The sequence below is a fragment of the Chelon labrosus genome, assembly GCF_963514085.1.
Source record: "Chelon labrosus genome assembly, chromosome: 15".
Classification (NCBI taxonomy): domain Eukaryota; kingdom Metazoa; phylum Chordata; class Actinopteri; order Mugiliformes; family Mugilidae; genus Chelon; species Chelon labrosus.
Genome location: NC_140348.1, coordinates 19,520,322 through 19,547,211, shown reverse-complemented (window position 1 = coordinate 19,547,211; position 26,890 = coordinate 19,520,322). Strand labels below are relative to the sequence as shown.

Genomic DNA, 26,890 nt, shown 5'->3' with positions numbered 1-26,890 from the left:
GCCTCTTTTCAACCAAGAAACTTCAAATGGTTTGATGTTAAGTGTTCAAGACTGGATTTATACATTGAAAAACTATCTGCATTAGATGGTGCATTGTGGTTGATATGCAGGCTTTATCTTTCCTTTAGGTTTGTGTTTTGTTGAGTACATATTGGAACTTTAATCTTAATGCAACTTGTCTCTGCGCTGAGATTATATACAGTTTTTCATGAGAAATTCATTTATTTTTTGTTGCATTGCATTCCCTACCCTTAGAACATACATAAACCTTAAACCGTGTTTTGTTAATGCATATGTTCCCTGGTGCTGCATAAAAGACAACGTTTGAGGCAGAAAGCTGACAGGTATCGGAAACCTCGGGAATGTGTTGTAGTTCTTTGTGTGGTTCAGATGTGAATAACTGCATGTTTATTATATTCCCTCTCTGCTTGGCACACTTTATTATCAGCATTGTTGGACGTTGATGACAGCACAGTCAATTGATCCGCCTATGCTCATAAAAGTCAGGACAGCTTTGAGACTCCACGCAAAATCCTTCGGACTAATTCACAAACGTGAAGCGCAAATTACAAGACTCTCATCACGTTGCTATCAAAGCCACTGCAGACTTCCCGCAGGCTCAGGTGAGTGATTGTGTGCATAGGCGGACATGCCAGTGTTTATGCTCCTCTACATATTTCGTTAATCACAGAGCTATTACCCCACACATATATCTGGTTTAGTGCCATTATTATCTCCCAAGGTCACGGCTAACGAGGGCTGATGCACCGTGCCTGGCCTGAGCTGATTGACTCGCTATGTTAAACTGGCTCAATTTAGACCCACTCAGCAATTCAGGAGGCAGTGCAGCACCTTGCACAGGTTTATGAGAGCGATATATTGAGCCTAACGCTGCAGAATTGTATTGCTTTGATGCTGGAGATTGCCACATGGGTGTAAAATACTTATTTCTGCCCCTGACCTCCCTGCAAATGTTTTTTCTTGTCTGCAGGCGGTGGCATTTGTGTTCGGATAGACAAAGCAAATTTACTTTCCAAGATAATCTTTCTGATTAGTAATATTTCGGTGTGAAAAAAAAGTGTGGCCTCGTTGTTGACCCAACACTTAACATTTACCTGAATAATCTGCTCTCTACAAGAAGCAGGCCATTTTCTGTGGGCAAGTATTTTATTAAAGTTGCTGCGATTTAATATGCGATAGAGAAAGCATTCGGCGGCTGAATACCGGACATATGATTTTTTGAATCTGCATATAGCCCGTGAGTTGCGCCCCCACCTTCCACATTCTCTCCTGTTCCAAGTTTAATTAAAAAATTATATGACATGTTAGCATTAAATCATTATGAAGTAGGTCTACTGAAGTGATCATTTCAGGGGGTAATTTAGAAGATTAAACATTTCTTTCATTGTCAACCAGTGACCTTAATATCGTAAATGTCACACTTGCGTTTTATGAATGGCGCTGCTACTGTCAGAACCGTGGAACAGATTTAACTTTGAGCTGTTAGCATACCTATAGCCACATTTTTCACTTCACTTATATATTAATCTGGAAAGCTCAAAACTTTTGTCAGCGTGCCGTATCCTGAACGAAGTGCTTGCCAGAGCGAACACGGGGGTGAATCCTGTTTCATGGTGTGACTTTTTGCTCACAGCTTGGAATGCCAGATAACCTCCGAATCCCACTCGGCTTAATATCTAATGTCACATCCATAAACCCCTGATAATGACAATATGCATGGAATAAAATCTGCGGCTCTCCGTTGTTAAGGTCTTAGCCTCCTCATTGCAGAGCCAAAAGTATGAGCAGGTGAACATGGAACAACACAATAAAATGATTTAAAGATTTGCCGTGAAGCGAATGCTAGAGAAGATTTAATTTACGAGGTGCAAAAGACCAATGTGTGTGTGAAGTGTAACTTGCAACCAACCATATTATGCTCGCGAGGGTGTGCTATCACCCCATACATACTGCATATCAGGCGGTACCAGTGTTGCTGTGTGTTTTCGCACGCGAGTACATGCAGTATTTTTAGCACATAGGAGGACAATAGTGAAGGGAATGCACTTTCTGATCTGCAGAGCAGTAAACACAGAGGACACTCAATCAATTGGGATATTGGGAGAGCGCTTCATCGGATAATTTCCCTTAAAGGAAGTTTTAGTTTTGTCTGGACTCAGCAAGACAGAGTCATTGAGCACACTACACTATTTTCCACTTAATGATGCAGTGAAGAAGCCCCATTATGAAACTGGCAAGAAATTATTTGACCCAAGTATACACAACAGATTGCATAAGGAATCATTTTACACCCCACCTGAGCCCACTTCTGTAGTAGTCCTTGGCTTTTCCTGAAGGAGGCTGAGTCATAAGGAAATGTGTTCTGCATAGAGCTCTGTCAAGCATTATAACAATGACCTACACAAAGCTGTATAAATACATGTCTTTTTTCTGTCTAAAAAAAGGTCACATTATTTGTTGTAGCAGAGTAAGAATTATCCTCCCTATAAAGTGATGCAGTACATTTTTGCTCCAAAAAACATGTGATGTATTTGGTGCAGGGAAAATGGTTTTCCAGTTTTAGCAACTAATTAATTCTTTATCAATATTCATGATGAACTCCACATTTAGAAAACTGTAATTAGCTGTATTATCCTCTGGCCATTTGTGGAAAAAGTTATCCATATCGTTCAAATCACACCATTTGAGCCACAAATCTGGTTTCTGATCAAAGTGTGTGTTCTACGGTTTGATATCAGCTTGCATGACAATCGGACATCATTGCAGAAGCAAAACAGCAAGTGACAGGACCACTTCAAACTAGCACTTTGTTTGCATGAGCTGTCCCCAAAGAGCTGTGTGGATGGTGTCATAACTCACGGGAGCCACCTGGTGATTCCTTCAGTCACCTTCCGGTTTCCTCTCAGCCAGCTGCTGCCTGTACTCCCAATCAATCTGCAGTGCCAATGCTGCGGCAGTTCACCGTGACCTTGAGTCGTGTGTCGCCCTCTCTTTCATTTGGGATGTTAGTGGGCTTTGGTCTCTCCTCATTCCTTCTCATTTGAAGATGCACCTGTGCTCAGACCAAGATGGCACCACTTCGCTGTGCGGCTCAGGGGATTTTGCAGTATTTAACATCTCATATACCCACATACTGTAGCATGCCAAGCCCTGTAATGCTCTTTTTGTTAGCTCTTCCTTTTGCTGCATAGAGTTTGAGTGGTTTTGACAGTTTTGCAGTCAAGCCGTATGCAGTCATTACAGATAATCAAGGGCGGGGCCTCTTTGAGTAACAGGTGGGTGCTCTCCAAGGAGACGGGCACTGCCAAGATGGCAATGGCCAGAGCCACCACACTGAGCTTTAAAAGGAATCCTTTGGATGACCTCATGGAGGGTTCGTCCATTTTTACTGTATATACTGTATATCGGTGTTAATCCATCATATCTGTAATAATAAGGATAATTTTGCTAATGGATATCTGACATCCAGTTCAAGTAATTACACACTTACCTCACTCTGAAACTTGGAAGGATATTCCAGTCTAATTCTCTCCAGGTCTGTTTCTTTTTTGTTCCAGTCTGGAGACAGTGGGGGATTTGTTGTTCTGCTTGGTTGATCATAGACATGTATTGTCTGGGCCAAGCCATGGTGGCAGAGTGTCTCCCTTCATGGCCCCAGTGTGACAGAGCTGTCTCTACATGAAGGTGACCCTCTCTCCGGATCCTCCACTCTGCCCAGCTTGCCTGTCAGGTCCTACAGGCGACATGGTCTATTAAGCACCTTAATGATGACCACCGCTTCATGCACTCCCACAGTAAACCCCTTCTTATGTCTCTCTGTATATTTACAATGCTGAATATTTCCTAGTTTGTATTTTCTCTGCACCACCATCCTTGTACAAAGGAATCTAACTTGTAACCATGCTAGTGTCTTAGGGGAGCTTTTGATTAGGCCTTGCTTGGTGAAATAAAGCTCCTTTGGGATTTTAAAGGTAGATACTTTGAACAGGCTATCCTTCAGAACGTTTTTACACTCAATAAATCCACTAACACCCAAATGTTTCAAAACACTGCTTTTATTGCCTCATATTTTACTCTAGTGTAAAAGTGACAGGACTACCTGAAGATGGCAACAAGCCTTCGGGAGCACTCCTACCAATGCTTTCATATCTGCTGATCCCCAATACCCCTGTACCTGCCATGAATAAAGGCAGTATGCTACGTGACAAGGCACGTTTATTATGTGCTCCTCTCGGGGTTGGCGAGAAGACACCACGAAGTTCAAATAGTTGTTGCTCGGTTTGATGTGTCTGCACTTTCAGTTGAGTGAAAGTGTAGGGCCGAGGGATGAGATGAGGTCTCTACAGGGCGTCCTCGCCTCTATTCATCTATTCATTATTACTTTGCTGCCGTTTTTATACCTGAACACCCAGGGTCTGTGTCCTCCTGATTCTCAAGTGGGCGCCTCAGGGATGTTGTAATTTCAGAAATATGAATATTCATGCCATCACCGGTGAAATATCCTTGTTTGTCAGCATTCAATAATGCCGTAATATATTAATGATGAAATCCTTTGTACTGTACGTTTAACAGCACATAGTGGGACTTTCAATGTAATCTGAAGGAGAATTTGAAATAAACCTCTGTGTTATGCTTTGCAGCTATTACTTTCACATTTATGTTACAGTTTATACTGACCAACTAGGCCTAATAACAGTATATTACAATTCCTCAACAGTAACTATTCAGGCACTTCAAGCAAATTACATTAACCATAAATGTCCTGAACAAGTCATGACTGATGAGACTGTAAAAATGTGCCCAAATTAGCAATTTATTTATAATTTTTCTTGTGGCAATCCTGGTCATCTTAGGGTATGTACACACCGAACCACCATCTAAGGACTAACAAAGGCAGTAAAGGCCGACTGTCACCTGTGTCTGAGCCATAAAATTGCACTGGAACACACTGCAAAGACTACAGCCAAAGTAATAATAATAATAATATCATCTGAGACAAATATATGCTTTTATGTAGCTTCATGTTTTTCCAGACAAGCAAAAAAAAGGATAAAACTGAAATGTGTTTTTGGTGTCACCTTTCAAGAGCCTTTTCTCATGGAGACAATGAGAAACAAGGCCATTTGTTTTTTGCCCTAGGTGTGAATATCATTAGATCTGGCATGAGCGCAATAAAGGGTGCGAGTAGGTGCGGTAGCCTTTGCTCATGAGACAATAAAACACATATGGAAATGAGCCGACAGCATGACTAATAGCCTGCAGTTTGAGCCACGCGCCTATCTCGGCAAAATGGCTGTTCTCTCAAAGTGAGCCATTATACAGTTATCAATGAGCCTGCTTCGCATTTGATCTCTCTTTTAAGAGTTGAGGGTTTTATGGCCGCAAAAAAGAAACACCTTGGAGAAGCCACTGGTTTGCATGTCGTCTGCTGTTACGCCTAAAATGAGGATAAAACGAATACAAAGGGAGCTGTCACTCTCTGAGTCCCTCCTGTCCCTAATCCTTCCACTCCTGAGTCTGCGCCTGCCACACCATCATCACAGCTCCGATCAAAGTGTGAGAGAATGGCCCACAGGTCTGCACATGGGGAGAGCTGACCTCCTCAGAGCTTACTATGTCCTTGGACCAAAGTCCTTTAAAGGCCTGGACATATTCATTGAAAACCAATTCTGTGCCGTGTGCCTAAATTAGGTTTTAGTTTGGATAAGCGATCCATATGGACGTTCCCTGAGGAAGCCATTGTATCTTAAGTGTGAGTTCAGTAAGGACACTACAGTCATCTTATTTGAAAAGCCTTATGTTCATACAGCTGGAATGACCCCACTTCAAAAACATGTCTTCTGTAGAGTACAGTACAGTAAAGGTATTTGTATTCATACCCATGGTACTGCAAGCTTTATTATTTAAAGCACAACAGACCGGTATGCAGTGTAAATTGAAAAATAGTGTTTTCTCACGCTAATACGGCACAGGCCTTGACCTCTCGTCCCGCTACTGTTAATTAGTGTTGGTTGCTCTTACCTCTGGGCAATCTCAGATTTATGGCTTTATGTTGTGGGGAGCTTTAAAGTGAACGTGCACTGCTGGGACATAGTCTGCCCAAGGACTACGTGGATAAACAGGTTTTCATACTGTAAACAAAAGGACTGATATAATGCAGATTCCTTGACTAAGTATGTGTACTCAGCGATGTCTACCTGCAGTTTAGCAAGTTACATTAACTATATGATCAATCATAGACTTGTTTTTTTTTTTGGATTAAAGGGATTGCTTGGGTTATTTGAATTGGGGTCGTATGAGGTACTTATCCATAGTTAGTGTATTACCTGCAGTAGATGGTGATCGGCACACTCTTAAGTTTGGAGAAGCAGAAAGGGGGTATCAGTACAGGAGCCAGACATACTCATATACTGTTGTATATGGGAACAGCAGCCACATAAAACAGAGTTCACCTAAATCAGTATAATTCATTTATTCATTCATTCATTCATTCATCTTCTATAATCGCTTGTCCTGTGATGGGCCGCAAGGGGGCTGGACAACTGTCACTGGGCGAAAGGCGAGGTACACTCTGGACAGGTCACCAGTCTATCACATGGCTAACCCAGAGAGACAGTCAACCATTCACACTCACATGCACACCTACGGTCAGTTTAGAATCACCAATTAACTAAAACACATTTTTGCTGCTTACCCTTCCACACCATTTTATTGCTTGCTTGCTGCTGCACTACTCCTGTCTGCCTACCTCACCCGATTTCAAGGAAACTGCAAAAATTCCTTTTTACTTTTTTTGTTCTGCACTTTTCCAGTCCGATCTATCCACCGATTCAATCACACTTTATTCATACTTTAAAGGAAACATCGACAATTTAAGATTATTTGTTGATTTATTGAGCACTACATAAGGAGATCAATATCAATTTCATCCCTGCACATTCAGTGCGGAGATAGATCAGTCACATGTTTAGCCTACCCAAGCACAAACCCTGGCAGCCGAGGGAAATAGCTAGCCTCCAACAGAAGTTAAAAATAAAAAAAAGAGACCCTCCCACTTGTCCAAGGTTCTAGTTATCTTTCCGCCCTGCTGCCTTTTTTTCCCCTTCATCCCTATTCATCTCACTCCAGTCTACCTTGGCTCACAAACATGCTGCCGTCTGCCTTTTATTTCTCCACAACATTGCATCAGCGGAGTTCAGACAGGCTGTGTATCACTGGAATTGTGCAAATGGGATGAACCATCATCAAGTGTTGCGGAACTGAGTGCGGTGAAGGCAATCGCAGAGCACCCTGAGCTTCTGTTAACAAAAAGAGTTCATTAAGTCCATTAAATTCCCTGTTGACAAAAACATCCCTGGCTTCAAGTCTTGGAATAATTATTCCTAAAGCACCAGCCCAATGAAGAAATCAGAGGAAACAGACTTACCCAGTAGTATACTGTATGTTTTCCCTTACAGTATACGGGAAAAAGACAAACATTCACTCTTCTAATTGGAAAATGTGTCCCTATGATTCAATAATAATTATGCACTTACCATGCCTCCAAAGGGTCACTGCACCACCAGTACAGAGCGCTCAATTCGATTTGCAGTTAATGAGGTTGGGTCTCTTAACAAATGTTGGTTTTTATTCTGTATGCAGTGCTTTGGGGAATGTGGTTATGGTCTGTTTTATCTTCTGCTATGATTCTGTGCAGCTCCCCCATCCAGTTTCATCTGCGTAATGTTTTACTTACGTTCTCAATTTAAAAGAAGTAGACACTTAATAGAGTAGTCCAAGAAAATAATTCACAGAGTCTCTTAATTAGCTGTCTTGAGTTTGAGTAACTTTGAGCAATTCCCAAAGACCAGTTTGTTTAAATAAACTCACCTTATTATTCGCAAGAAAGTGAATATAAGATTAAACATCTGTCTGAGCTGTCAGCTGTGTGTTTGTGTTTCTGAGAAAAATATGGCTTTGGCACTGCACAGCATAAGATAAGTTATTTAAGTGTCGGTTTTAATTATTAATCATTTACTGTATGTTCACTTGACTTATCCAACTTTTACACGGTCAGAACTGAAATGCCTCGATCAGAAAACAGTTCAATCAGATTGAAAAAGGAGGTGGAACCATTCGATCCAGTTATATTCGATCCAGTTATTTCTCTTCGGGTTCTCTACCTGGAATAAATATCAGTTGATGTGATAAGTTTCCAGAGAGGCAGATACATGGTAGCAAAAGAAGAAGTTTTGGGGAGAAAAAATGGAAAGATGAAGATGTGGGTAGCACCACTGAAAACTTGGGTCCATCTTTGTCATGTCATCCAATTCAGTGTTCTCAATAAAGTTCTTCTTCTTCCTCTTCTGTTGTAATTCTGGAAGATTTGATGCTTTCCTTCTGGCAGAAGGTCTTTGCATGCCAAAAAAGTATTCTGTAGTAGTAGATGTTTAGGAGCCAATCAGCCACAACATTAAAACCACTGACAGGAGAAGAAAATAACAATGACAATGTGACAATTCAATGTTCTGCCGGGAAACGTTTGGACCTGGCATTCGTGTGGATGTTACTTAGACATGTACCACCCACCTAGACCAGACCAGGCACCCCCACCCCATAGCAATGACACTCCTTAATGGCAACAGCCATCCCCAGCAGGATGCAGCCTGACACAGGCACACACACAAAAACGGTTTAGGAACAACTCAAAAAACATGAAGAACAGCACAAGGTGTTGACCTGGCCTCCAAATTCACTAGATCCCAAATTGATCAAGTATCTGTGGGATGCACTGGAACAAGCCTGATCCACAGAGGCCCTTGATAACAACACACTGTGTTCCAGTGTCTGAGGACACCCTCATAAGACCCATGTCCATTCTCTGATGAGTCACCACTGTGTTGGAGGCACAAGGGAGACCTACACAATAATGTCATAATGTTATCCTTGATCAGTGTATATATCATCTTATTTAATCTTGAATCATTATGATTTCTATCAGGTAGGATAAACATTGTCCACTGTAACTCTCTTCAAACCGCTTTGGTCAGCTGTAGGAAGCTCTTGTCAGTGAACACTCAACCTGAGCAGAGCCAGGCCATTCAATCATTATTATGCAGCAGACAGTATTTTGTCGCTGCCACAAAGACAGGGGGCATACAGCAAGTCACTTGTCTTCATATGTATGCTGTTCTGTCAACTCAAAATTCAGAGTGGGGTTTTGACTTTGAAGCCCCCTTTGATATGGTGCTTTTGAAATGTTGAAGGGCGCCTTGAAAGTTAACGAAAAAAATAAAAAAAAAAGCGTTTAATTAGTAGCCCTATGTTGGAAGGCTAGCATAGGCTGGCTTTCACATTGCAGGACCAAAAACCCTCTTCTTTTTTTGTACCGACTCTGATTAAATGTTCCATTGAAGTTATTTTATGCATGTAAATTAAAGTAATGTCTCTTGAAAAATGTTCATTTGGATCAGCCACTTGGGACTCATCTGTTCTTACGGTGCAAATCAGGAGCTATATTTTAGGATTAGTGATAATTCTCACCTTCCAGCTCCATATGCTGCTAATCTCTACCGAGACAGTTTGACATGGGTTATGGATATTTGGAAATCCACGTATGCCCTGAGTTTACCTTCCGTAGAGGGATATATGTTGCTTCACTTGTCTCTGCTGCTCAGTTTTATCTTCAGCGTTTCAGAAGCTTTCTCACTCTTGAGATATCACCCAAAACAGCGTCTCCATAGATTCTAACAGAATCCTCCTATTCCTCGCTTTTGGTGTTTTCCAAAACCGGAGCCCGTAACAATGACCACCTGTAATTTAGTCCTCCGACATGCAAATGATTTCAAATGCTGCACATCATGCACACCAGCTCTACATTTCTTAAGCTCTCATTGGAATAATCGCAGGCGTTTAAAGGCCCTGAGGCACGTTGAGTGATGTCTTCCAGGTTGCTCAGTGCGGAGGTTCAAATATTCAAATCAAACATTATGCTGAGAATTACCACAGATACATTTTCCTTCATTTACTGTACTCTCAGGATTCAATCAAAAATGTTCCCCACGGTTTATAATGTCATGGCTCATGTGATAAATACAATAAAAAAGAAAATCATGAGGAGGATTGTAATCAAAGCAAAGTTCAAGGCTTTAAAGGAAGTGGATATTAGATGCAATAAAAAGACAGTTTTCAGATAAAAGTGGCGGTTGTGGTCTTTGGAGATAAATTGGAAATCTCAGGTATTATAATGGCTCACCTGGGATAATATATGATACTGTAGCATTATGTTTTTGCAGTTTTTAATACAAATAATGCTTCAGTAGGTAAAAACAAAGATGCTTTACACAGACATGTCATCGAGTACAGCATATTGACAAATTCCCTGTCTCTAGCAACAGTCTGTCTTGGTCTTTCCTCCAGTAAATAAGCCTCAGACACTATTTAAGATATTCTACTGTATTCCATTGACCGTTGACCAGACAACAAGGCCACAGGTCTATTAACCCCGCTGTCCGTTTGAGGCTGCCTCCACTCCACAGCATTTCAGATCAGCCTGCCGAGGAGTCTTGATTTCACCTACCGCAAGCGTGCTAATGAAATCAATAAGATACATTTTAAGCAACAGAAAATATCTGACAGGAAGTCTGCCTGCAGCACTGCAGGAGAGATGTACAGCGGAGCAGCATTTTGTTATCGAGTTTACCTGACGTGTTCCTCGCCCACTCATTTGAATTCTGTCAATCCTGTGTGGGTCACAGGGAGGTCAGTCAGTTTGTGAATTTCTTTCTTTTTGTCTTTGGCTCTCTGTTGCTCAGTGGTCAGTGATATAATTTTGAACTGATACTAAGCAGGAGTCCTCATGCATAAATATAAGCAGATGTCTGCTTCCATGTGCCCTCAGTTCAGAGTAATGTCATTTATATGCCTCTCTAAATGCTCCCTCTTTAACACCGGCGTCACCAGTGGACCTCTGTGGGAAACAGTGATATGAATAATTAAAGAACAATTCCCTACCAGATGTGGGCCACATATAGATCCAGTGTTATTAAATCTTTACATCATTATGTTGTAGCTGTAAAGTTTTTAAACTCTCTGTCAATGCATGTCAGTGTGTGTATACCTGTGGACTGCAGCTTTGGGCCTTCAGGGTGAACTGTGCTTGATCAACCATAGAGCCGGTCATGGACCAATGAGTCAAGCAGCCAGTATCAGTCCGGTTCAGTATCTGCTTGTATTTGCTCCACTGCTCTGCAGCATCCACCGTCTGCAGCGTTTACACCTTTTTTTTCTGCCCATTCATCTCACCGCTGTCCGTGTCGTTTGGCTGCATCCTGTCTCTCTTCCCCTGCAACGCTGCATCCATTGGGTGTGCAGATGGGATCAATGCTGTGGAACTGCGTGTGTGATGAAGGCAATCATAGAGCACCCTGAGCTCCATTATGTGCAAAGAGAGTTAATTATGTCCCGCTACTATCTATTTTTAATCCAATCCCAATGTCTGCCCTTGTGGATTTGCAAATTCGTATTTTGTGAAGTCAGCAAGGGCTCGGGATTGTCCGACTATAGCGTTAGAGTGCTTAAAGGCTGTCACCCTCATCCCCAGATAACCTCTGTTTTTAACGTCATACTATATCACTACTGTAAATGGGGATAACAGAGAAGGGTTAGAAATAGAAATAAAAACACACAATATACTGTATAGAGTATATTATATATATATTTATATAGTTTAATAAGACATAGTTTACTGGTGGGGTTTGACTGCTGCCACAGATGTTGATGTCAACAAAGCCGCTGTGGTAGGCACTATTTGCATATGCCTCTACTCTTGATTTTTCTCCCTTTTCATTAGACGTTGCCTACAGTTGCTTAGAGAGAGAAAATACCAGGTGGCAGCTCATTTTCGTGCTTAATTGCAGGATCTTGAAGAAGGACAGGAATGTTGTGTTCTGTTTTTTTCACGACATGGCTTCTCCATCTTAGAGGAGCAGAAGTGCATGCAAACAGCTTAAACTAAATAAGCTGTTTTAAGTGAGTATCGTGGCCAGTGAGTTAGTCTGTGCACAGCCATTGCTGTTGAGTCCTTAATGGAGAGTTTATTGTGATAATAGTTATACTTGATCGCGGCAGATATGAAAACGGATGGTGGGACTTGGGCCATTAGGTGCCAGGCCTCCTACCCTCTGCGTTTCTCCATCCTCCATTTAGCATAATGACACTCAAACAATCAGCGCTCGCATTAGAATGTAGACTGTGGTATTATGCAGAATAAAAAGGTGTTAATGGTTCATATTTGAATATCCTGATCTGGAACAGTGACGTTTTCTCACCACTAGCAGCAGGTAGCTGATTCAAACGGAGAAAGCAGGCATGACGTACATGCTTAAAGAATTACAGCAGTCAACAATAAAGATTCTCTCGGATTCGCGTTCTCATACTCTGATGTAAGACCACACTGTGACAACAGTGGCGAATAATAACACACTTGTGGTCGCATTTGCACAAGGTCTCCCCATGCTGCTATGATTTATAAGCACCGCCTCTGTCTGCAAACAGGCTAGGAGGCTTCAACCTACGGGGGCAGCACCCTGGGTCCAGTGCTATTTACTCAGCCAGCCGAGACAAGGCACTCCCGCAGCAAAATCCTGCAGTCACCGTGCCCGAGCTTGGTTTTCTCTTCCTTAACCTGTCTGCTCGTGGCTGCTCTGCAGAGCCTGGAGCACAGGAATGTGGCAGCTACATGAGGACAATCGCATTTTGCCACAGGTTGAGCCATCTTTACGGTGTCATTTCCTGCTGCTTAACAAATGACTGAAAGCTGCAGGCTACCATGCTCGCAGTGGAATAGCACTAGCTTTGTTTTTGTTTTGTTTTAAGCACCATCTTTGGTAAACTCTAGTCACACTTTGTAGTCAATAAATCACTTCTTTAATAAGCGGTGGTTATTTAAAAAACAAATTAAAATCCATTTCTTGTAAATGTGCAAACATTGCAGTAGGAACATGGGAATTATAATTAACAGCATCATTAAAAAGTAGCTTTAACGTAAGACAAGTGTAGTTTTTTTTCCACCCATTATGCACTGAGGCCACTCTGTGCCGCATCTAATGCACTGTGAGATGTGTAGAGATGCCGAGAGGAAAGGTGCTCCACTTTAAAGTGATGTGATAGATTAGGGAGGAGCCCGAGCAACAGAATAATTTCCCCGGTGACCAATTTCTGAACACTCGCTAAGCAAAGAAAATCAGCAACAAGCCAACATGTCAGGCACAGCCCCATACCACGGTGCAGGAGGACATGCTGACTCACTTCTAATGAGCAGCCCGAGATAGAAATAATAACCTAAACAAGGAATCATAGGTCATGACTGCATATAGCATACCGCTGACTGTCCTAATTAACACTAGACCTCATACAATGTAAGCATATGTAAAAGTACTGACGCAAAATAGCATCACTGGTGGCCTGGTGTTAATGAGAAAGAGAAAGAAACTCACGCTTAACTAGGTTTACACACACACTTGCTGTGGCCACTTCTGAAAACCACCAGAGATGTTCTGTTGCATTTCAGTTTTATTATTCTTGGCTTGAGTTCTGTTCTAATAAAATAAATGGACTGACGGTCAGCGCTCACCTACTCTCCATGTGCTTACGGTATATACAGTAACAAGGGTCTGCTGCAGTAAACACACTGTAAAAACTGTCACTTAGATCTAACTCAAAAAAATTAAGGCAACATTTTCCAACCACTTTTTCGAAGTTTAGCGAACTAACTAGTAATTTGAGTAAGGAGAACCTAATAATATGCATTTGACTGTATGCTAAAATATTAAGTAGCATTTGCAAACAATGGGCAAGAAATTGAGTAAATCAATGAAAAAGCATCAGTATATGAAACTTAATTAAATTAAGTAACATGAAATTAAAAATTAATAACTCATGTACTCTATTTTATTATTTTTTATTTATTATTTCTTTGTTTTAGTTAGCATTATCATACATTTAACAAATAAAGAGAGATATCAATTTCGAACATTTATTAAATCACTACCATATCCAAACAGTGGTAAGTAGAAAAACCAAGTCCATCCATATTCAGTGCATAAAAGAACATGAGCTTATAATGTGCTGCTTAGGAAAACACCATAAGTACATAATAAAAACATTTCTACATTAACATTAACACTTTTGCAACAATTTACAAGCATGAACATCTGACCTCATATTAGCAGAACATCTTTAAAAGATATTAGCAGAGCATTTAAAACAACACGGGCAATCTAAATGAATGCATAGCGTGGCTGTGTCCAAAGGTCCTTCACCACAGATCCAACTTTAGGCAATAATCCAAAACATCATGTAAAACCCCCACTGACTTTTTGTGATGATATCATCATATAGCGCTCTTATGTGGCAGTTAACTAATTAAAATATCAAGAGGAAGGATGGTAATGCAAATAACAAGTTAATCAAAAATCTAACTTAAATGGCTTCAAAACGTATCAACAAAGTTAATACACATCAAGAAATCTGGGTTAGGCATTTTCAATCAGCAAATACACAGAAAAATGAAATTATGCGTACAGGGGCGGAACAGTGGCGAGGTGGTTAGCAGCACGGATGCCTCACAGCGAGAAGGTCCCGGGTTCGAATCCATGGGCCGACTGGGCCTTTCTGTGTGGAGTTTGCATGTTCTCCCTGTGTCTGCGTGGGTTCTCTCCAGGTTCTCCAGCTTCCTCCCACCATCCAAAGACATGCTGGTTAGGTTCATTGGTGATTCTAAATTGGCCGTAGGTGTGAGTGTCTCTCTGTGTTAGCCCTGTGATAAACTGGAGACCTGTCCAGGGTGGACCCCCGCCTCTCGTCCGATGACAGCTGCGACCCTTAACAGGAATAAGCAGGCGATTAACATAAGATGAATGAATGAATTATACGTACAGTACATGGTGAGCATACACTTGTTAAGCTGTAAAACTGGTATATTCAAATCAGTGCCGATAATCCATGTTTGCAGCCGATGGGGCCTCTCAGTGAAAAGGTGTGTTAGTGGAACAACTGGAATGACTGACAAATGTGTGAATGTACCACAGTGGGACCAACAGATACTGTTGGATATCCATAGCAAAGCTTCTTGTTAGGACACCTGGAGGAGCACTACTGTTTATCTGTTACTGCAGGCGGGAAATGTGGCTCCGTGCTAAGGTGCAGGGAGCTCTGCTGGCTGAGAATACTAGACTGTATTATGGTGCCAGGACGCCGTGGTAGTTTGCTCACCACAAGCTAATGACTGTTATGCCGACCCTTCGGGGCCATTGTGCGGATAAACGGTAATATTCGCCACTGTTTATCGGGTATGTGACAGTCACCACCAGCATGTGTGTGTGTGCCAGACAGAAGTGAGGAAGTCTAAGCAACGATAATGTTTTTTTTTTTTTTTTAGAAGTTACGCACTATCTGTATGAAATAAACTACTGCACAAATACATAATTTGCTTATCATAAAACGCGCACAGGTATAGACAGCAGCTAGCTAACTAGCTAACTGGTTGAAGGTCACGAACTGTTGTGTATATTTGAAATGGCGTTGGCGGCCGCTAATGTAGCTAGCATAATGTAGGAAACAGAGTAATGCCTTTGCAACAAGCGCAATACAGTCATGTTAATTCGGACAAAATCTAACTTTGAACAATACAAATAGTTACTTACCTGAGGTGGGTGAAGTATTTTTTATCCTCAGCCTCAGTGAAAGACGTGCGAAGCTACAGAGAAGAGTGAAGAATCTGTCCGGGCTCGTTCTTCCGTTGCAGGTGGGCGGGGCGTGTCGTTCTACGTCTGACATAAGCTTTAAAACTGAGTTTTGTGAAATTAATTTATGGTCAAATCCAATGAAATTAATTTTATTATAGAAAATATTAAGTTACGAAAATATACACACGTTTTACTTAGGGTTAACTCAAAAAACAAAGAAAACAAAAAGAAATCAATTTGTTGGAGTAAATATACTTTTAAAAATAAAGTCATATCGACAATGCCACTGAGAGGCTTTTTACAGTGCAGGCACAGTTGTTCCTCCTTTTCTTGGCCAAACTTTGGGAAAGTTAATGCCATGAATAGTTGTACTTATCAGTAATATATAGGCCTGATGCATAACAGTGAAAATATGAAAAATAAGAATCCTTTAAAAACTGCTCTTACTGTCCTCGGGGCAGCTGCATTAAGATTTTCAAGGTACTTGGCCGATAGACAGTTCCAAGAATTTTTTGATAACTTACCAGAGCTCTTCTGTTTGTGTGCACAGTCTCAGCTGGTTGTGTCTTTTTGTCCAGTCCTAGACAGAGTCCTTGATGTTGAGGTCAGGGCTCTGTGGGCGGCCTTACCATCTGTAACAGGATTCTTTGTTCTTCTTGTCACTGAAGACAGTTCTTTATTAAGACTTCAGCTGCATGTTTTGGGGATGCTGTCAAGCTCAGGAATGATTCTGAGACTGATCGGGCGCCATCCCCGATGGTGCAAAGTGATGAATGAGAATCTAAACATCTAGAGAGCGTTGAACTTAAGCACATCACTGCACCCTTCTCTTGACTTTTAGCAGTAAACTTCCTTTAAAAGTGCATGTGCCACCTTGGTGTCAGAGCTCAACGGCAATCCATTAAGTGATTACCTCATGCTTTTTTTCACATGGGAAGATCAATACTTTTTAATGGATCAGCCAAGGGAACTAATAAAAAAGATTTTAATTGATTATGCTGATGGTTTGTCGTTGCCGCCGCCTGTGTTTAAGGTTTAAGTTAAAGCTGAAGTGACTCACATTGCGGCCTTTCAGCTGAGAGAGGATAACAAGGCTTCTGGCTCGGGATCAGTTTGGCAGCGGCGGCCGGCTGAAAGCATTCATAGCAAATAATGCTCATCTTTTCCGTGAAGACAAAATAAATGTTGCTTTCTCCTAATTATTGCACAGCTTCAAATAGATTCCTTCTGCTGCAGTTATTTTGCTTTCTACGTGTATGATCTGGTGCCAAATCTAAAACTGGCATAATTTCCTATAAAATATAGACATTTTGATCCAAATGCCAAGATCCTGCTAATGAGTCCATGTATTGTAAGTATTTGCACACAGTTATAATTTCATTCTACTGACATTTGTTTGTGTTTGACCAGTTTGCGCATTCAGTCTCAATATGCCATGGTCTGAGGCTGGCACAGGACTAAAAATGGCCATGCCTTTCCACGCTTCATCATCCGCGGTTTGTGTCAGATCCAGACAGTCATCTGGAAAGGTCAAAGCTTCGGTAAAAGATTTAAATCACCCCACAGAAGAAAGATTTACCTTGACAGGCGGAACCTGAAAACTGGTAAATAAGAATAAAAAAAAATAAATAAAAAGAGGCTCGTTCCTCTTCAGCTAAACCAAGGACAAACAGACCATTGCATTTCAAAGCTAGGGCCATAGGTGTTGATGCTTTCAAGGAAGAAAAGCTTTTTGTTTCATCTGCCATTTAAATCAGTTATTTGCTTTCCTAATATGTGATTTATCCCAGTTGAAAAGACTCAAAGAGATTAGAGCCCTGACTATTTCTTTGTATAATCATCGTACGAAGAGACATGAATTCACTATCCCCCTCTTTCAGATCTATTAATCATGTTTTCATTTCTAAAATGAAGTGATCTTGGCACGGCTGCCAGCAACAGCATGTATCTAAATACAACTTGACAGGGTCAGTGTGGGAAAACAAACTGTTGGACTTAGTTTTAGCACCGGGAGGATTTGACGTATGGCCGTTCTTCTGTGATGAATCTCCGTGGTGTTTTGTTTGTTCTACATTCATCCAGCAGTTTGAGCTGTTTGTGTGTGTTTTATTTTTTTTCCTTCTTCCTTCCTTCTTTTTCAATTTCATTTGTCATCTTATTATATTAATGTTGCGGCCACGCCTTTTGATGAATGCCGGGACTAAAGCACGTATTCAGCTTGTTTTGCCGACAAATGGGACCTTTGAAAAAAAATCATTCCTCTTTACTGTTTATTAATATACTTTAAAAGATGAATGTGAAATAGGGAGGCTTACAGCGAAGCCTATGTATCATAGTGTATCAGCTCACAGAAGTAAAGAATAATGAAACTATTTTCAGCTATAAAGCCATGCTTGAATAATATGTCTTCTGCAAAGTGCTACAAAGCAAGAACTATTACGTGGTGGTTACTTTTTATAATCTTTTTGGAAAAGACGTCCATAAATATACGTTGCATTTTCTTCTTTATCTCAGGATATATTCACACTATAGAATATTAATATTTTAGGTTATTTGTCCTCTTTTCTCTGCAATTTTCTTTCGTATCTGTGTTCCTGTATTTTGGTCGTTGGTTGCATATTATTGATCTCGGCTATTGATCCAAATGTGGCAGCAGTCACTCTGTGTTTGGTTTTATCATCATGCACTGAGAAGCCTCTTGCTGGGATGTCCTTGTTGTTACCGAAACACACTGTCGGCAGTTTGCCCCAGCTCTGCTTGAAATCTGTCCCTCTATCTGCGTAGCTGCCTATCTTGCCATCTAAACGCATTAAATGAAAGACACATCTGTAGGCTTGCACGGAATCTAATATGTAGAGCAGCCTTAGACCTTGGGTAAGGTCCATAAACATCAGTGGAAGAACGTGTGTGTGTGTGTGTGTGGAAGTTTGAGCTGTAGGCGACAGACAGGATCAATCTACCTCATTTGGATATTCATCTGCGGGTGATTATTAAGCATCAAGCTCTACTGTACACGTATCTATGAATTTACATGAGCCTGATCCACTGCTCCCTCAGGCAACATAAGCAAAGCATGGCTGTTATGGACATCAAGCACTAATAGATCATCTAGTTCATCAGTCCACGCTAGAAATTTGGCCAACAGCCTCTTTGACAGAGCTGTGTGATACTCCATTAAATATGTGTGTGTGTGTGTGTGTGTGGACAGGAGCGACCAAATGTGGGTTGGATTGAAGTGTCTAGTCTTTTGAGCATTATCAGAAAGGTAGACTGTGATAAATAAATGTGTTTGTGTTTATGCATTGTGCATAACAGCTGGAGTACGAATTGCAATATAGTTCTGCATTAGCACTGCAGAGATTTGGGCAAAGGGTAAATTGCTCCTCTTGGGGAAAAACATGTAAAGCAGAAGAGGTAAACAGCAGGAGTCGTACAACGGTTAGAGTTTAATGCAGGCATACGCAGCCGTACCAATATTTGGTTTCTGCTTATGATGTTTGAATTCCTCTGCTGCTGTTTGTTAAACAGAAATACAAGTAACATGTGTTTTACTATGAAAAGAATTGTCATATTTAACTTTGTAGTATCATGCTTTAATTGTTGTTTCTCTCTCTCTCACAGGCCTTCCCATGTATATCCACAGGCATCTACGGTAAGATCAGTCTCTCCTATTTAATTTAAATCACTTCACTGTTTTTGCGTTACATCAATATAATAACAGTCTCCACACATCCCCTTATTCGAGTTAAAGGCAAAATCTCATTATATAAAATGATTAAATATTCACCAAGGGCAGGGGAGACATGGAAAAATAAAATTACTAAATATACCAGCAAGTTCACCTCATGCCATGTTGCACAAAGACACGATCTAGTAGGTGAACTGCATGTAGACCCTGAACATTGCTTGCGTGTCCTCATGGGACCGCGCCGAATATGCTGCAAGACAACGCTGGCAAAGAGGCTGGTGTGCTCGTTACACTGAAACAAAGTCACATTGAAAAGATGCAAAACTTGTTAATACAAACAGGATTTGGGAGTTTCGATGGCAAATGAAGTTAGACGCAAAGGAAGCATAGTTGCTGTGAGGCGTAAAAAAATGCATTTGCCCCCTGTTGATGATGTTTATTTTCCAACTGTACTATAGTACACAGCTAATGCCAGCCGCTGAATTTGCTCGCAGCTCGCTTAATCACAGTGGGCTCCGAATGTGGAAGGATTAATTAACATGCTAATTTTCCTTGTCTGTAACTGACTATTAGTCAGCAGCAGTGTAGTTCCAACAAAACAGTGAAAACTCTGAAAAACTTAAGCCTAAGTGCCTGAGATTTCTATTCTGAACTCCCCAGTGCTTTGCCAGTGTTTAACTAATAACTAATGTGAGCCAGAGTTTTTAAAACGTAGTCATGGATCTGTAGTTGTTTTAGACAGTCAGTCAGTCTCTGATCAGTCTCACTCAGGAAGGATAATGTACCCAATGTAAAACTAATTCAGAGAAAACTATAAAAGTTGGGATTAACTTTCTAAAGCCAAAAAAAGTTTAGTTCACATCATTTGTGCTGCTCCTTCTGTTTTGTTTTTTTCTACGCTGTTTATTTCGTGGGTCTGTCATACGTACTATTCTACTAAAGGGTTTGACCTTTATTTTTATTTATTTTTCAATTGTATGGTCTAAATAGGTTTGCCATTCTTATAAAGAATTACTGATTTACTAAAGCTTGTGCAGGTTAGTATCATGGTTGCAAAACTTTTGAATCACTGCATGTTTTTATTTAGCGTGGTACTCCCTGACATCGATGCCGAACATGAGTTAATTCAATGCCCTTATTAACTCATGATGCTGGTCTTTTTCAATTTTAAACATTAGTAGCTCATTTGCAAGCTGTAAGTGAAGCAACCACTGCTTTGAGAAATGTTACACGCCTGAGTAACTAACCCTAACCCTTAGCGATCGGCACTGGAAAAAAAAATTCCACGTTATTTCTATGATGCCACTAACCAGACACAGCTGAAGAAAAACAGCAGTCTTTAAAAACAGAACGGCGTTTCTGCCACATGTGGCTCAGCTGCAGGGTGCAAAAGAAACTAAAAATGTTGTTTAATGTGAAGAGACATATTTTGGAAAAGCAGTAATGCGCTCCTCTTCTCACCAGAAGGAAGTTTAGCAAGGCTATGAACTCAAAAAATACTACTGACTGATAAAATGAGCATGAATGGTCAGCTTACAATGTTCCTAAACACATATAGGAGGTTAGACATATGCCAGTTGTGTAAAAATGTCTTAATAAAAGATTTCTGTTATGTCCATAATTGTAGTTTTTAGCTATTTACAGAGTGAAAAAAAATTAAAATAACGTATAAGTCATTGGGGAGCATAAAAATAACCGTGCACACTCATACCGGCTGACTTACATCTGTTTGTCATAACAAAGCGATGCAATTTCAAACCAAAGCCATCACTCCCTCTTCCCTTTATTAAACCTGGACTATAACTCTCTGGCAGCTGTCACCAAGTCTCACGCTGAAATACTACACACAAAGCTTTGATTATGGAACCTGACAAACTTCGTCGGTGCTCATTAAACCAGCAGAAAACTTCCCCATGCATGTAAATATAAAGTCCAAGTGGGATGAACATCCTGATGCGCAGTTAGTGAAGACCAGTGTGTGTGTTGTAAAGTGTGCCAGTAAATCACAACCTGTTTATAATTACGCACCCTGCGCTGGATGGAACACTTCCCTCTTGGGATATTGAACATTTCCCTCCCGTCACTTTGCAATTCACAGAGTTTACCGCACAGCATAATTTCCTCTCAACACCTTTCTTTGCGGTATTGTCAGTTTTCCGCCACCTGTCTATGCGCACTTCTCAAAATGGCCATTACTGAAGTGTTAATTATAAGAAATTAACTATAGAAGTCTCTCTCTTTTCTCCCTCGCTGGTTATTTGTCAGTGTCTTAATTGTGTTTGACTCGTAGCGGATTCTGATAATGATGAAGATTGCTTTTAAAGCATGCTCATTATTGTTGATTACACTTTTGCCAGTTGTGTTAAAGCAAATGCAGGAATTTTTCGTTACATAAAAGTCAGTTTTTGAATAATACAGCTCTACTGTAGTGACACAAAGGCAGCCGAATGCATGCAGGCGAGAGGGGGTCATTGTTTGTACAGTACGCCGCTGACAAGGGCACTACTTATTGTTGTTTCGCTGTGGTACCGCGTGCAGCATTGCCAGTGGGAGCCTGTCCTACCACTCCACCAGGAGCCCCCTCACATCAAAGGGATGCTCTGTGCAGAGCCAAGCATGCAGTGGAGGGGAGGAATTAAACAGCCTGTTCAATAAATAAACAGCTTAGCGCTTCACATAGCTGCATCTCCACTGAACAATATAGCTGATTAAGGCTAAAGATCCTCACACAGTAGAGGGCAAATAGAGGAGGGAGTTTCAAAGGAAATACAGTATGCTGTGATGTTGTTCTTTGTGGCTGCCCCTCCCCGAGCCCCTGAGTGCTGCCTTATTCTGAAAGAGGCCCTGCTCTCTTGTCAGGTAGTTTTGACATTTTATGTACATTTAAGATAACCTTTAAGGTCGGCCTCCATTCCAGCAATGTAAACAAAAGCGTTTTAGTGTGAATGTCACATCTTCCCGAGCTCTTCCTCTCTCTTTATATCTTTCTGCGTGTATGGAATATACACAGCTTTAACTGTTGTTTTGTATACGTGTACACTGTCGTGCAGGCGGGTACTATAGTTATACACACTGACCCATTTCCACACTTGAATTGCATTGGGAAAACAAATCCGGTGTCCCCAACATTGTGACAGAGAAGAATCAGGAACAAGTTATCCGGGCCTTTGTGACGGGAAAAACAGATTTGTCAGGGAAGTTAATGCTAATTGACACTCTCTCTCACGCCTCCATATTCCAGAGGACTCAGTCACCGCTGACAGATGATGGCAGAACAGGGAGGCTGGGTGTAGTAGAGGTGGTGCGCATGGGGCGCCTTAGACGCTCGGAAAAGAAAATGAGGGCTCACACTGCGCTGACAGTCCAATTCCTCAGTCCGGCCCATTAGCCACAACAGAATTTCTGCACGATAGTGTGTCGGAGGTACCACCCATAAACAAACTGGTGCCCACCGTGGGCCACGAGGTCACCCAGCATGATAGAGGTTATTAAGTGCTGCTCCTGTCTGCACATCAATCACCGCCATGCGACCCCGGATTAAATGGATTATTCTTTACAAGGAGGAGACACCTCTCAATGTCTCACAGGATCAGTGCCAAGAGTCCAACTACCTCAACTTAGAAAGGTCATTTCCCCCCTTTTGTATCCTTTCCTTTTCTGTCTTGCCTCCCATACATTTGCTCTTGTCTCTTGTCTCTCTTTGTCTCTTGTAGTTATTTTTCTCCTTCACACAACTTTCATATGTGCGAATACACAAGCAAAGCCACATACCGTACAAAAAAAATATCTATTTTAAGACGTATATATTTTGTCTCAGCTGCTGAAAAAAGAGCACATTCCAACAGCCTTGTAAGTTTATGTTTTAGAGACGTCTACTAAGATCAGTCTTTGCATGGAGGGCTCAATGGCTCACCCGTGATGTGAAAGCAAGGACATGAGCATTATGTCTGCTATTTGCCTGACAGATGCCTTTGCACAAATGCGTTTATGACGCTATCAGAACAGCAATGCTGCTGCTCTTCGGACAATGTTTACTGCTAACCCTCCACCTTTGGCTCATCTGTCTCTGTGACGGATCTGAGGATTGTTGACAAAGGAGTTTCAGCACTGACTGGTGGCAGTGGGAGATATGCGGATGTAATCCACCCAAGCTCTACTGGTATGTTCCCTTGTACTGTCCAGATCAAAGGTGTCAGCTAAGATTTTTTTTTTTTCTCTAGCCAGCATCATGCTCTGGCTCTCTCCATCCCTGTCTAGGATTAGGAAGGTTGAAGACATTCATGGTACCTTATCATTCAACAGTGATGGCTTGCTGCTGGCTTACCAGACATGGCCTGGGCAAGTTTCCCCCTTTTTTCTTAAAACCTGGGCTTTACGACATTGAGCTTAGTCCAGCTGGGTTAGGAATTTTAAGGTACACAGAGGCAGTATGCTGTAACAGTGGGCGGCAGAGTGTGTGCTCAGAGGGAACAGGAGCTGCGTTGCCCATTTAACACACAGTCACACAGAGTGCACTGTACTCAACGCTAGCCTTGCTCCACCATTTTCATGGATGACAAGCCAAATGTAAAAATACTTCCCACCCACAGGACAATAGATTTAGGCTTTTGAGAAACTTGGTTGAGCATTAAACTTTTACAAATCACACACTCTGCAGAATGTTTTTAAAAAAGTAAAATGTCAAATGTTAATTTTAGCATGTAGGACAAAGCACGGTATCACCTATATGGAATGTTTCCAAGGAAGGTCATCATCTGTTGTGCCACGGAGACTGCTTTCTGTCTTCCCACCTCTTTTTCTGCCTCTCTTCCTCCTCACATAGCACCCTCCCATCCCTCTTTGTCTCTGTCTCCTTCTACGGGCTGCAAAGTCGGTCATGGTCACAGCCCTGCTGTCGTTTCCCAGTGTTTGTGTAGGAGCAGATCCGGGCCATTTGACACCCGTGCTTTGGCGTCTAGAGTCCTGGGGCGCTACTCTGTCCTCCACCCCGGGTCACCTCACCTCTCCTCTGGGCCCTGATGGGGTGACAACCCTGTTCCCCGCTCGCTTTCCAGATGAACACACGGCACCACTGCCCTCGACTAGAGCAACCCTCAGCTGCCCTGCACTTAATGATTTTCTCCTGCTGCCCAACCCACAGCCGACTAATCTACATTGTGTTATATAGCACTAAAATGATTCCAACCCTCCTGTCTGATCTAAGAAGGGTCTTCAAAGACAGGGCAGGATTATCTATGTTTTATTAACATTTATTTCAAACATTTTCCTGAAAATTCGGTTTCTGAGAACAGTTTATCTATCCAAAAACTAACTCTAACTAATCTAACTCTTGTTAAAGACCTTTAAAAAAAACAGGCAAACATTAGCGTCGTGAGCATAAAAGCATTTGGTTTTCTTGTGTTTTTTTTTTGTTTTTTTTATTGTAGCACATCTGTTTACTGCCATTTTTATGCCTGTGGTGAATTTTACCAGCGCCAGCTACCTCCGCCTCGGGCAATATGCCACTTCAAAGTAGACAGCTCATCAAAATAAATGGCGATGTGAACTCGACCAACTGAGGAGCAACGAAGCAGGACAACAAAGCAATTTCTTCCTCGTGGGGAGAATAGCTGTACTTTTTTGTATTTTTGAAGAATTCAGGCATTGTATCTTTCTTTTTTTATTTTATCAAACTAGGGGCACGCATAGTTACAAAAAAAACATTGCAAAAAGAAGAAATAAAAAAGGGAAAACTAGAAATTACAAAACCCTAAAATAACACAGGGATGTGGTATTCCACTCTCAGTATAAGCTCACTCAGGAAAAACAAAACCGGTGTGATCTGCAGTATGTATCTACAGCCTACCCAGATATTTGCACATGAAGAATGGGAACGTATCATAACTCAGACATGTGTTGTTGCTTGTTGGCTTCCTTCTGCGGTTTTTATCAGATGATGCAGCTTCTTCTCAGCAGAGAAAAAACACCTTAGCTTACATGAGTATGCTGCAAAAGTTAACAGACGTACGGTCTAGCTTGGTCCTAAAGCAAAAATTTCCCCCTAAGGCAGAGTACACATTATTATTTCTCCCTAGGATACAGTTCAGTGGATATTCTCGAACATGAACTTCTCTTCTCCAACTTTTATAGAATCAAGGCAGAGCGTGAATCTGAGCATTATTCATTATGAACAGAATAACTGTGTCCATGTTTGAGCTACCGAATAGCTCACCCTGGTTTTTGCACTGTACAAAATACATAAAACTAAAAAATTTCTCGAAAAGCACCTAGAGTGTTGCACAAGTGTTAATAATAGGTGTTTTTGCATATGACTAAGAGAGAACTTGTCTCTTGGTTGCATCGGAGATTAGAGCGAGCTCTCCTTCTCTTCATATTAACGACAACCACAAGATCTTGGGAATAAAATGCAGATATGAATTCTGTTTTAAGCTGAATCAGATTCAGGACGCGGATGAAAATGTGCCTTTTATTTATAAGGAAATTAAAGCAAGCCATTTTTTCTCAGATCATTTAATCATGCGTTTTAATTGGCTTAAAATTAGTCAAGGATGAAATGATTTCATGAACACTAACTGAAAAGCCATGCAGTTTCCACAGGTCACATTCACTAATTACCTAACTGAATTCTTTCTGACCCCAATCCAAATTTGTTGTGAGTCTCCGGACCAGTAACCGCTACTGCCGTCCACATTGTTGGCTGTGCTATGCGAGTGTTATGTAATCCTATTGTGCCACTTTGCCCCTTTTGTCCACATGGCACGTGTCATAGTCTCCCCCCCCTCTTTTCCTCTGTGGATGCTCCGCTCTGCCTGGTGATGAAGTAGAGGAGCCTTCAGCAGGAATAACACTGCACCACCTGAGCCCTCATCAGTGGCGCTGCGCTGCACATATCCCATCAGTGCACCTCACTAAGACAAATCTCCCTGAGCCGACCGTATTCCCAGCATAGGAGAGAGCTGAGCCAAGTAGTGCAGGGACCCTAGAGGGCCCACCATCACCGTGCTTGACGCCAGCTCCCCACCACCTGACAGATTGGCTTTTACTGAACCCTCCACACAGCAAATAGAAAAGAGTGAGAAGGAGGTGTTGGGGGTGGGTGAGGACGCAGAAGTAGAACCCTGAACTTCTTCATTCTGTGTGTACTTGAGCATATAAAAGAGCCGACTCTCTCCATGCGTTTCTGTGCATCATTCAGAAAGTGCACCGTGTCAGCGCCGCTATCAACGATGCTGTGACTCCTGTGGTGGAAGTGAGGACTGGGGGTATTTTTTTATTTTTTATTTTTTTTATTCTACCTGTTTTTTTTGTTTTTTTTCACCATATGACCATGCCTGCCCAAGCTGACAGGGACAGAGAGGCAAAGAGAGGAGAGGTGAGGAAAGTTAAAAGTAGTGCATACTGTGGAGGAGACAAATGATGAGAGAGAGCTGCTGATGCACTCGAACTGCTGCTGACC

General features: G+C 41.5%; 1 protein-coding gene across 1 annotated transcript in view; it reads left to right on the top strand.

Moving 5' to 3' along the window:
• macrod2 (mono-ADP ribosylhydrolase 2) overlaps nucleotides 1-26,890 on the top strand; it is a gene marked incomplete at its 3' end in the record, with an annotated part of 392,791 nt that overhangs the window by 280,888 nt on the left and 85,013 nt on the right. Inside the window, 1 exon segment of the mRNA XM_084561793.1 lies at nucleotides 19,368-19,398. Within this exon segment, the coding sequence (XP_084417919.1) occupies nucleotides 19,368-19,398 (31 nt within the window).